We start from the raw sequence: 12,786 nt of genomic DNA, 5'->3' as shown, positions 1-12,786 counted from the left end.
AATTTCTAATTGTACACTTACCTATCTATAGAGGATACCAATGTGGTAGTCTGTGGCTGTGATGATGGCACAGGTTCTGGAGGACTGGCCTGGGAAACTCCTTGAGTACTCTGAAAAGAAAGAATGATTTGAGCGCTACAAGTCAAAATTTTATTTTTATTTCATTACCCACTAAACTACCCTTAAGAATTCTTCTAATCCTCCCCCTAAGTCCTAGAAGCACTACCTCACTAGGAAAGTCTTCGACATCCGCATCTAGACAGTTGTCTTATAACTCCAAAGGAGGATTCTATTGGTCAGTCTCTGGTACAGACTGCACAGTGAGATCAGCCATCATGTCCACTAGACAGTGTGACACTACAACTTGCCATGCAGCCAGCATCTTACCAGGAGAATGTGCAACAGGGCAGGCAGAGCAAAGTGCAAAGATGATTCAGATCTCTCTCCCAGCAGGACAAAGGGGCTGCTGGGAGCACAGCAGGATGAGATACTCTCAGGACTGCCAATGGCAAGAGAGTTGGTGAGAAGACAAGAATAAGATCTACAGAACTAGCAAGAAGTGAAGTGCTAACAGGTCTAAGCCTCTCGGAGGCACACTCACTTCCCAACAGAACAGCCAGTGGCAACAAGGCCCCCACATTGGCATGTCATTCTGCTGTAAGAGAAAGTCATTCAGAAGTTAGTTGGCAATGGTGTCCAAATGAATTCCAAGAAAGGAGAACCCAAATTTATACTGGCCAATAATTTTTATCCCATCAGATTTATGCTTCCCACACACACATGCAGAGATTTCATTTACCTCCATAGCTGCTTGCTGGGAGGGTGCAGAGGGGGCCTGCTGTGCTAAGCTCATTGGTGGCTGGGGTACTTGAACCTGTCCTCCTAGACCACCCACAGGAACTAAAACACTTGGCTCCATATAAGGCTGCACAACTGCAGGAAGGTACCCTGATGGAGCCAACGCTTCCGAGGGCAAGGGAGGGGATAGAACTGTAGAAGGGACGCAAACAGAAGCCACGGTGGAGGAGGGAATAATATTTGAATCTCCTGGGTATTGAGGTGGCAGTCGAGGTGGGAAACCCTGCGACAGAAATGAGGGAGCTGAGTTAGTGCAGGCTGGGTCATCAAATAAGCAAACCAGCAACAGATATAAAATAATCACACATAGCAGGAAGGAGTTAAAGAACAATCTCTTTCTCTATTTTCACCACATCCAAAGAACATTTTGGAGAGTACTATTAGGTGACTGGACAAACATGGATTTTTTAAAGAGAAAGGATAGATCTTCAGATTCCCTACAGAAAAGCAATACAGTTACATCTTTTGATAATCTGAAATAGGAGACCACTCAAGGTCTGTCATGGTTACTTCATTAGCTTCCCAAAAATTAAATAATTAATGTCCCTACTATCCCTGGGAAATTTCTCACCAATTTTGGAAACTGACTTTAGAGACAGAGATAGTACTAAGTTACTTTATGCTATTAGGGTAATCACTATCTACTCAGTAGTATCAAAGATAAAGAACACAATAAAACTACACGTTAACTTTACCTTTTAGAATAGATAAATACAAGATCAGATGTTGAACTTTTATTATTATCATGATGACTATTCCATCTACTATTGTTATGAAACTTGATATTATCTGGCTTTGACACAAGCCAGATGTTAGTGAATTCTCAGTCAGATGTTAGTTTATCCACTTCTCATAATTCAACAATCTAAGTTGAATGCTGAAGTTTTTGCCTTGCTTTCTTAAATGGCTGTGGTAAGATGTACTGATAGAAACACCTAGGATGCTTCCTCTCTTTCCAGAATATGGTTCAGAAAATGGGTATGTTGTTTGATATTGTTGCTTCTATTTTATAATTGGAATCAATCTTTGCTGACATGTTATATTGCATGGAACAAAAAGTTAAAATTTCCTGGTGTATAATTACTGCAGCCAAACACCCTTGTGGCCTTATTGACATTTTTTCCTTTAGGTGGATCTCCATGTATAAGGTCAGGCCTGGGCTCTAGAAGAGCTCACTCTAGCACAATACCTGGTATAGAGATTCTCCAGAGGGAAGTGAAGTCTCAGCAGCTTGTCCAAGGTTAGCTGGTATTCCTATGGACTGAATTGCTGGCTGAAGGAGTTGTGGGTGAGCCTGACTTGGCAGCTGAGTAACAGGCTGCAGAAGGGTGGGAAGCTGACTAGGGACCACAGTTGATCCCACAGGGATAGCAGCTGCTGCAGCAGATGAGGCCAAGGTGAGCAGGGGCTGGTTAATGCCAGATGCCATAGAGTTTGGCAGGGATGGGAAACCTGTCTGAGCCACAGAGACATGAGGAGTTGACATGGGAATCTGAGAGACTGAGAACTGTGGGAGTAAGGATGTTGGAAGTGGCTGGCCCATGGGGAGGAAATGAGCACCAGAGAGAGATGGGGTAACTGAGGGCTGTGGAAGGGAAGGTGCTGCAACTGGTATCTGAGGTTCGCCTTGAATGGTCGATACTGGCTGGGAAACAGGAAGCTGGGAAAGTAAAGAAAAAATAGATAGACTTTTTTTTTTAAAAGGAAGCCAAAAGCAAGATTTAATTATTAGCCAAAAGAAGGAAAAACAAAAACCAAACAAACAAACAAAAAAACCCAGTACAAATGTCACTTAAGAACAGGGGAGATTGCTATTAGAAAAGTAGCTGGCAGAGTGGCTATTATCCCAAAATTATATTTGTAGGAAATTTTGTTGTTTTCTTGTGAGGCACTAAAAATAGGACCGTTTCACAGCTATATTTTGCTGAAACTGACCAGACTTTTAAATACAATCAGACTAATCATAAAAAATGCATTTATGTTCCAAATCAAAACTCTTCTTTAAGCAAAACATTGTGTCTTCACCGAGGAGTCAATGACTCTGTTCACATTGTTTTTAGGATCTTTGGTCTAATATTTGTACCTTGCACAGAGTAGGTTTTCAATATCTGTTGAATGAACAAACTGGTGATAAGCCACTGTGCCAACATATAGTAAAAGGAATCATCACAAAGCATAGCAAACATTAATGAAATATTAAAAAGAAAGCTAGAATAACATGCAACAAAAGTTAACTTTGGCTTCTTTAGTGTGATTCTTAAAAATGGCATGCTTGGAAACAATTAGAAAAAAACCAAAGCAAAGGACAATGCATTGTACACAGACTATGGTCCTGGAAATGGAATATTAGGAAGGAAGTGGATTAGTTTCTAAACATGAAAATCTCCATGTAGTTCACAATCTAAAGCACTAGATGTTTTGGCCAATATATAGAATAAACAAATGTAATATTAGACAAGAAGTTAATTCTAAGTCCAAATCAATAAAAATATCGCCAAACAATCTTACAGAAATTCTACTACTCTATTTCCTTCTTTATCAAAAGGCTGTCACACTTGCTTTAGGCAGACAGTTCCAAAAGTTCTTGAAGTCTCCTTTGCTCCTACTGTCAGCATTTTTTGGTCCACATGAACAATGCACAAAAGAAGTTAACTTCTACTTTACTTTGAGATGAAGAAAACCCTCTCTTTGGTTGGTATTTCATCATGAGGAAAGAAGGCACAAATTCTTCAAGGCCTTAAATACATGCAGGTAACTACATATACCAAAACTTAATGATTTACCTGCTTCCCAACTGATACTTGAGGCATTGGCAAGACTTGTGGGAGCTGAGGCTGAGTCACTGGCTGTGCAGTTGTAGCCATACCAGATGCTGCTGACTGGGGAAGAAGATATTGCCCTGTTGGCTGAGGAGGGGCTGCCTGTTGTACACCCTGTAGTTGAAAAGGAAAAGAGCTTTAATCCAGATTATTTGCATATTTTCAAGGAGATAAATGTTCTTTCTAAGGCCCTTAGATAAGTTTTTTCATGCATAAAGATAAATTCAATTCTCTTTAAAAAGTAAGAATGTCTGGCAAGTTAAGCACACATGACCAACAGTTTTCTCCTCAAAAAAATCCAGAAGTTATATGACCTTCAATATTTTTATTCCTCTGTATTTTACCAAGGCATTAATTACCCTAGCTCTAGGTACATTCTCTTCAGAAGAACCACCCTTTAGTTAACCAGTTCAATTCTACTATTCTTCTCATTCCTTTGCTCCTCTACTTTAAAGTCTGTTGTGCCTTGGCAAACCCTAGATCTGAGTTATTCCTACCACCTGCCTCTTCTACTCCTACACATATAGGACCGAATAGAACTGAAGAAGTGATATAACTGGGAACACTCAGTCCATGACAAATGTTACCTTACTGCAGCAAGGCAAATGTTCTCTTTTATCATATTCACCCCAGCACTTGATCAAAACTTTTCCATACCAGGACCTTGCCTCATGTTTTAATGAGAAAATAGAGGTCATTCATTAAAGGATCCCTCTTCTCCCTTTCCCCTCATCTCAAAACCTCCTGATATCCTCTACCTTTATGTCTTTTTTACTCCAATATCTAATAAAGACATGCCTCTTTGTGAAGGTCAACACCAACTAACATACCCTTGGATCGCATCTCCTTCGGTATTCTCCAAAAAGATTGCCATTATTATTATTCCAATCTTCTCTCGAACCGTTACTTTCTCCCTCTCTACTGATTGTTCCCTGCTGCTTACAAAGTAGCCCCACTTTTCTTAAAAAACCTTTAATAGAACCTATGATGCTCATAAGCTATTGTCCTACATATTGCTTCCCTTAAAATTTTTAAAATTTTCTTTCAATGAATAAACATCTATTTTCTCTCCCACGCATGTTGTTCCCTTTTTAACCAACCTCTCTGTCTACAACCTGCTCCCTTTATCTCTTCTTTTACTGTCTTAACTCTCCACAATGTGACTTTTCTCACTTTACCAGTCAATTAAAGTTTCTCTCTTCCAAGTTAACAATAATCTTTTAACTGCATTCATTTAAGGCCTTTCCTCAAATAACATGTCTCTATTGCCTGTGATAATATCTCTTCCTAGGTATTTGTTCCTCTCTGGGTTTTTTGTAATATGGCTCTCTTCCCCCCCCCCCCCCCCCATCTCCTATCAGTCTGACCATTCCTTCTCAGGCTCCTGTGCTGGATTATGTCCCTTAATTATGGGTATATTTCAAGGTCTTGTTCTAGGCCGCTTCTCTTTTGTCTTTATATTTTTCTCATGTGCAGTTACCATCAGTTCTCATTGGTTTCAGGACCATCTCTGTGTAGATAATACTCATATCTGTATTTCTGGGCCCTTCTTTCCCTATTTTGAGATCTAGTCGCAGAACATCATTGCCAAGTAGATATTTTAAACTCAATGTTTCAAAAGCATTCCAAACTCAAACATGTCCAAATACCCATGGAAGGATTTCTGGTATATGTTTTTTATGTCTATGTGTTGTCTCCCCCATTAATATATAACTTCCTTGAGGAAAGGGGCTATTTTTTAATTCTCCAAACCAAGTAAATGCTTAATCAATGCAGGACCAACTATTAAGAGAGAGATAGACAGAGACATACAGACACACACACACACACCCCTCTACCTGTCCACATTGCTTATGATGGTTCTGAGAAAAGAATATTTTATATTTTGGTCTGCCTCTGAATCTGAGTAATAGGAAAAATGGTTGCTTTCTACACTGAAACAGAAACTCTAGAGGAGGGAAAGGTTTAGGAAGAATGATTATGAGTTTCTTTTTGGAAAAGGTGAGCTTAAAATAATATGCCTGGGGGGACATTCAGGTAGAATCATTCAGCAGGCAGCTGCTGCTATGAGATTGGAACTAGGAAGAGATGAGGGATGGATTATGTAGATTCCATAGTCTTCTGCATGAAGACAAATAACTAAATCTATGTGAAAAATGAAATCAAGAGAATGTGTCAAAAGATAAGTGAAGAGGGCCCTACATGGCTTGCTGACATACACTCAAGCATAGAGAAAAGGACATGGAGTAATGATCCTATAGAAGAGACCAAAAAGGAGTGGTCAAATGTGTAAAAAGAAACTAGAACAGTGTCATAAAAGCCCAAATATCCAAAAAGAACCTGATGAACTAGAAGAAATCTAACAGGAATGAATGCAAATTATTACATTCAGTTTTTTAAAAATCAGATTTATAATTACAGAATAAGGAAGGTTTGTTAGATAAATTTCTATTAAAATAGTTCTAAGGATTTTAGTGAATTGTATGCTCAATATGAATCAATAGTTTATAAGGGGGGAAAAAAGCTAATATTTTAGGCTGCACTGAGAAAGGTGATTATTTTGCTGGGAAAATGGTTACATTTTGGCATCAGATTTTAGGAATATCACCGACAAGCAAAATAATTATTCAGAGGATGACCAGGCAGGACAGTAAGGAAAAAGATGGCATTTGAGGTTTAAAGAAATTTGGGTTCTAATTTGAGGTTTAAAGAAATTCGCTTAGAGAAAACTTGGTGAGGAATCTGACAGCTGCCTTTAAATATTTTAAATGTTTAGACTTGTTTTTCTGTACAGAGGGCAGAAGCAGGAACAATGGATAGAAGGCACAGAGAGGGAAATTTTGACTTGGTTTAAGGAAAGATTTCCAAACAAGATTTTCATTTAGAAGCTAAAGAAAACCTTTGAAAATATGGAAGGCTAGAAAATGTGATCAAGTATAGGTTGAACTAAATCAACTCCTCACACTATGTAATTCATTGAGGCATGGTGGCACATGCCTGTAATCCCTGACACCAGTGAGGCTCTGGCTGGCGCTCAGATATTCAAAGCTGCAGTGGGCTAATCTGAATGGGTGTTCACACTAAGTCTAGCACTAATACAGTAAGCCCTGAAGCAGAGGCTGCTTAAAGAGAGCAGGTTGGAAACAGAGCAGGTCAAAGTATTTATATCTATCAATAGTGTGATTGGGCCCATGAGAGACTACTGAACTTCCATCCTGGGAGACCTAGTCTCAAAATCAAATGAAAAACCAAAACACTCTCACACAAACGATGTGATTTTGTATATTTTATGTGAACTATTATAAAGTCTTTTGAAACAGAAGTAGGTGTAGGTTATAGAGCTGCTGGCAAAAAATATTTAGATGTATCTGACCAGACCATTGTAAAACATTTTTACCATTGTGAGTAATAGTTAATCAGAGATATTTAATTTAAATATTAGTAAATTATACACATCTTAGTACATCAACATCTCATTTATCCAAGTTTTGGAACAGTGCCCTAATGCTGAAAGTGAGTCAGGCCTTTCACAAAGAGAACCTCTAATACTCATGCAGATCCTTACTCAAACATATAGTTCTTGACCTTAGTTATTTAGTTTCTTATCATCATTAGAAGGAAATGAAGGAAGTAGAATCATATGTACGTAGGAAAGGAGATGTGAAAATTTGACAATAGATTCAAAATCATACTAAATATAGCATTTAAAAAAAGAATGATGACTCATATGACATTTCCCTATAAAAATTCACTGGTGTATAACACAACAGGACACATTTCTTCTTTGACTGTGTTATTATTTCATAGGGTTCTATGAATTGAGAAAAGAATTTAAAAAATAACAACCAAAAACCCAGGAAATACTATAGGAGGTGGATTTACTTTCTTAAAAGTCTTGGGACTGCCCTATCCCTGACTCTGGCTTCATTTTCTAATGCTGGCCCAAAGGACTTTAGCACCTAGAAAATCAGTGCTGATTATTCTGAATATAGCCAGTAATGCACGTGTCCCTCTGGTTTAAAACTATAGCAAAATACTGCCAAAGCTCTTCCCGTATGCTTTTTATAATGATTCCAAAGTATTTGTGTTTGACTAATGATCCCTACTGACCTCCAACTTTGCCATTCCCTAGGTCTGCTGATCCTCCATGATCTCTTTATTTGACTGATTTCAGGACCTAAATGTCTTGCTTCAGATAACCCGCCCTTTTGGTACTTTAAGGGCTAAACTTCAGCTATTTGGAAAAATCATTTACATGGAAAAACCTATGAGAGATATAGTTTACAGACTAGTCTTAAATTATGCTTGCGAGTTGTTTCTGACTACATTTAAGATATTTAACAGTAAAATTATGCCTTAATTATTGCTTTCCTCTAACTAAGCTTGTTACTTGGAAAAAGGAATACAATTCATTAAAATTTTTTAGGAATTGGCGTAGAACTCTAGTATCATTTGCTGTTTATTCATTAATTCTAAAATAAACATATGTATTAAAAGCCATTCATACCTGCTGAACATGTTGTGCTGTTTGAGAAGATGGAATACCAGTCAAGTTACTAGAAGCCAGATGACTCTGGCTCTGTGCCTGTGTAGACAAAAACGGAAATGAGAATAATCTTAAAAAGAAAAATTTGTTTTTGTAACAAATATCAAGTTTATAGGGGTAGCTGAAGAGAATGGAATATTTCCACTGATTACTTAATGTTTACAATGTCTTCTGGGGTAACACAGGATAATTTCGGGGAGTAAAGGAAGTGTGGTGGTAGAGAAGGTTTATTACTTTCTAGAATATATTCTGACACTACAAATGATCTATGGCTGAAAAGTTAACAGTTTTTTTCTAAGGTTCTGACCAATACCCTACATTGCTTTTAAGTAACAGTAATAAAGGCAAATATAAAGTGGAATTCCTATGATAGAATGTTTGATATAATTTTTTTAAGCAAGAAAAGGTAAAATATTAGATTAACACCATGAATTAATTTTATCTTTAAAAAACCAGATCAAGAAAAAGAGAGTGTGTGAAACCATTAAGTTACATATTTAGGAAAGGATAACAAGAGACAAGTGTTAATGCATTATCTCAAAAATGTCATTAGTTTATCAATGTAATCATCTTTTGTAGGCATATGAAATGTATGAGTTTTCAAAAAGTCTCAAGTTGAAATAAGGATGAGAAGGTTTTTCCTCCCTTCCCTCCCCCCCATTTAAACCCTTCCACCTTTTACCTCAGACTCAATATTATGTATTGGTTCCAAGGCAGAAGAGTGGTAAGGGCTAGGAAAGGGGGGGGGGTTAAGTGACTTGCCCAAGGTCACACAGCTAGGAGGTGTCTAAGGTCATATTTGAACCCAGGACCTCCTATCTCTAGGCCTGGCTCTCAATCCACTGAGCTACCCAGCTGCCCCAGGATGAGAAGTTTTAATCATTATGCAAGAGATGGATGCATGACTATACCAAAGGAAACTAAGGAAAAGAAACAGTATTTATTACTTTTGTGATGCTAATCCCATTGTATTTTCTTTTGGTGCTCCTCTTTTAAATTATACCTTGGTAGTAGAAGTACTAAATATTATAACCCTTCCAACTAACCTTCTAACCTCAAAACTGGAAGAATTATGATGCTCAAGAAACAAACACATTAGTTTTTACATTAGTGCTCCTAAAATATCTGGCATGTGTTTTTCCTACTTTTTTTTTTTTAATACATGTTTCCTATACGTTTTTTTTCAATCCTCCCCACCCCCCTGATTTTTCAAGATGAAATAAAATGGTGGGAAATGCTGCTTCATTAATCTATGTATTTCAGATTTCCTTAACTTTTTTTGTTTTTTAATAATGTTCTAGGTCACAAGGTTCTGGAAATTTCTTTGTATTATTTCTATCAAAACTACCCCCATATTATTGGGGGAACTTAAAGAAATATAAGAATCATGATTCATATGCTCTAAAAGGGTAATATTTTAAAAAATGTCCTAAAATCTAGAATGTCTTAAGATGTGATATATTCCTCCCATTTTGGATTACCTTGATCTTGGTCTTATGTGGAAGGGTTATTACATATAATCATACTTTAATTTTGTGAAACTCATTAAAACATGACCTCATATGTCTTTTCAATGGCTTAATAGAGTACAATCACATACTATTTATAGCCCCAAAATTCTTTGTAACTTAGCAACATCAAGTATCAGCTTAGGTGCCAATGCTAACTAACAATGTTCCTTAATTATGAATTATCCATATAACTATGTATTATACTGTTTTTGTTGGTGGTTTAAAAATGTTATTAAAAATATGCTCTTTTATAGCCCCATTTAAACTAAAGATGTCAGACTATATAAAAACTAGTATTCCCCATATAACCCTTCACTTAAAAAAAAAGTCTCTAAAAGTATATGCACAAGAAAGCATAAAGCTATAATTTCTATTTTTTCTGTGACATGAGCAAAATTCTCTATTATTTTTATATTACATGAATACTGTAAGAAATATTTCATTATCAGATAGATCTACTGATACACTTAACCAACCTTTCCAAAAGGTTACTCAATTCTCAATGGTAGCAACCTGCATTTTCCCAATCCAAACAAGAGTTTCCATTAAACACAGATATAAGATAATGGATTTGACCAAGTGAATCACTAGTAAAAAAATGTTTAGATCTATTGTTTGGTTTATGTATTTCCATCTCCAAAAATATGTATATGTTAATGTGTATATTTAGCAGCTTCTCATATTTCATTTTTACACGAGGGAGTATGCCTTGTAACCTACTCAATTTACAAATGCAAACATATTATTTTTTAAAAGTGAAAGTTTTCTCAACTCAAGGACAGAAAATTTAAGAATGATAATGGTACTTAATAGAATAGTTAAAAATATCATTAAAGAAAAAAATTCTTGTTTGTCCTATAACCTGAGGATAGAGTGTAGATCCTCCTGAAGAGAGTGAAGCTGATAAGGCCTGCTGAGCTGTAGTACCCTGAGGAAAGCAGAGGAAAAGTGGGGACTCTTGTAATACTGTCTGAGGCAGATGGATATAGGGTAATGAGAAGTCAGAGCCAAAGGGTGCAGATGTTCCCCCTGTAGGGGGAGGTGACTGGAAATCTCCTATATCAGAAGATGTCAATTGTGATGAATCACTGGAGTACTCTGGGCTTCCAACTGGCCAGTTCTGTTTGTTGGGCTCCATGATGGGAACAGTCAATTCTGGTCCAAGATAATTACATTGTTCTTCAGTCACAGGCTGTAGACGACTATGCAATCCAACTGGTTGAGGAGGTAGCCCTTCTTGATTAAAGTCAGTGGTACCCTGAAGACTCCGGTAAACACGCTGAGATAAAGCATCACTTCCTTCTCCTGAAGAGGAGCTGGGTGTGTGAACGTGAAATTCAAAAACACAGCCAGTTCTGCCCTCATTGCTATGAGTTAACACAGCAGGTGCAGAATGAGGAACAAAAATTGGGTGAAATTTCAAACATGTAGCATCTGCACTGATAGGAGCAGAAACACTTGACCGGGGAGAGGCTGGACTTACTCCAGAATCTAGCCTCAAACTCTGAAGGTGTCCTACCAAGAAAGCCTGACCAGCTGGAAATTCAAAGACAGAGCTTGAGGGAGGAACACTTTGTATTAGCTTCTGTTCAGGAATCTGCTTTGTAGGATTGGATAGCACTGGGGAATTGTATGCTATGCCATCATAGTGTTCTACTACCTGGGGCTGGTAATGGACCCCTGCTAGATATACTGCTTCCGGAGGCATCAAATAGTGAGTTTCTTCCGGAGGTGCTAGTCCAGGTCTACAGTCACTATAAATCTGAGTTGGTTCAAACACAGGATGAACTTGTACCTCATGTGGCTCTCCAGTAACTCTACTGGCTGTCTTACCCAACATGGACACTCCCTCTGTTGTCCAATTAGTTGGGCTACTACTGGTAGGGTGAAGATTTTGGCCAAGAGTCCTTAGCAGGGGCTGGCAGTGGCGGGTTTGGGATTCCAGGAAGGAGGTGCTCTTGCGACGCTGGGAAATAGCCACCTTTGGTGGGCAGGTAGGAGGAGGTGAAAAAGAGACGGGACGCTCATGAATGGTTGGGAAAAATATCTGTGGTTCTGAGAATGTTGGGGTTCCCCCACACGGATGCACCATGGACTGAGGCTGTATCAACATGAATAAGACAAGTAATTCATACATTTAGACACGAAATTACATTAAACATGTATAGGTTGCTCAAGAGCAGCTCTGTATAATCTCTTGAGATTGCTGCTGCAAACTAAGATTTCAAAGATAAATAATGTGTTTTTAAAGTTATACAAATGTTGTAAATACCTATTAAATACATCCAGGGCAAAACGGACAAAAGGGAGCCTTTGCTTTGGTTAGAAATTGCTTTTCTGATTATAACCACCTTTTCTTTATCAACAGAGAATGGGGAAAAAAAAACCTCGATGGTGATTAAAGGATTATAATTTTAGAGTTTTATTTACAAATGGTCATTTTATTCACTCTATACTGGTAACTCTGCTAAGTTTTGATAACTAATGGAGCAAGAATGAATGAATGATAAAAAGTATTTTAAGTGTTTAATATATGTAAAGTACTATGCTAAGACCTGAGGATACAGATAGAACAAGTAACCCCGGCTCTCGAGGAGCTCATTTTCTAACATCCACTTAAAAGGGCAAAACTATAACATCTTGTTTGATTAAGAAATACCTTATATTATATTTGCCCAGAATACTATAGGGTGATGTCAGTAGATTGTGAATGAAATGAGTAGTAATGTCTAATCACCACAGGGTATTTTTAAACCTTAGATAAGACCAAAATCATCCATGAATTTTATGACCCTAGTATTTTGTACCCAATCATAGGCATATACTATATTAGTCTGAGGAACAACATATTACCTGAATGGCATTTTTAATAAGAAGTAACAATTCTTTGATTTCAGCATTGAGAAGGTAAAATGAGCAATCTGACCAACTGCAGAAGAAAGAATACTAAATTTGGAGTCAGAGTTCTAATCCTGGCTCTGCAACTGACTTCCCGTGTGACCTAAGGATAGTCATGTCTCTTTTTCAGGCTGTAAAATGAGGGGGTTAGGTC

General features: G+C 37.6%; 1 protein-coding gene across 2 annotated transcripts in view; it reads right to left on the bottom strand.

The window, feature by feature from the left end:
• Window positions 1–12,786, bottom strand: part of WNK1 (WNK lysine deficient protein kinase 1) — a 168,635-nt gene that overhangs the window by 30,765 nt on the left and 125,084 nt on the right. Inside the window, exons 9-14 of one of the 2 annotated variants that reach the window (XM_044678808.1) lie at window positions 10,597–11,835; window positions 8,185–8,262; window positions 4,178–4,183; window positions 3,642–3,791; window positions 800–1,081; window positions 22–110 (exon numbers count right to left, since the gene is read on the bottom strand). In XM_044678808.1, coding sequence (XP_044534743.1) covers window positions 22–110; window positions 800–1,081; window positions 3,642–3,791; window positions 4,178–4,183; window positions 8,185–8,262; window positions 10,597–11,835 — 1,844 coding nt within the window. Of the gene's footprint in view, window positions 1–21; window positions 111–799; window positions 1,082–2,047; window positions 2,519–3,641; window positions 3,792–4,177; window positions 4,184–8,184; window positions 8,263–10,596; window positions 11,836–12,786 lie in introns of both variants that reach the window. The other variant, XM_044678807.1, reaches the window with a different exon arrangement.

This window comes from Gracilinanus agilis, chromosome 5 (genome assembly GCF_016433145.1).
Source record: "Gracilinanus agilis isolate LMUSP501 chromosome 5, AgileGrace, whole genome shotgun sequence".
In the NCBI taxonomy this organism is placed as follows: Eukaryota; Metazoa; Chordata; class Mammalia; order Didelphimorphia; family Didelphidae; genus Gracilinanus; species Gracilinanus agilis.
The sequence above is the reverse complement of the archived record's forward strand: the minus strand, read 5'-3'. Positions and strand labels throughout refer to the sequence as shown.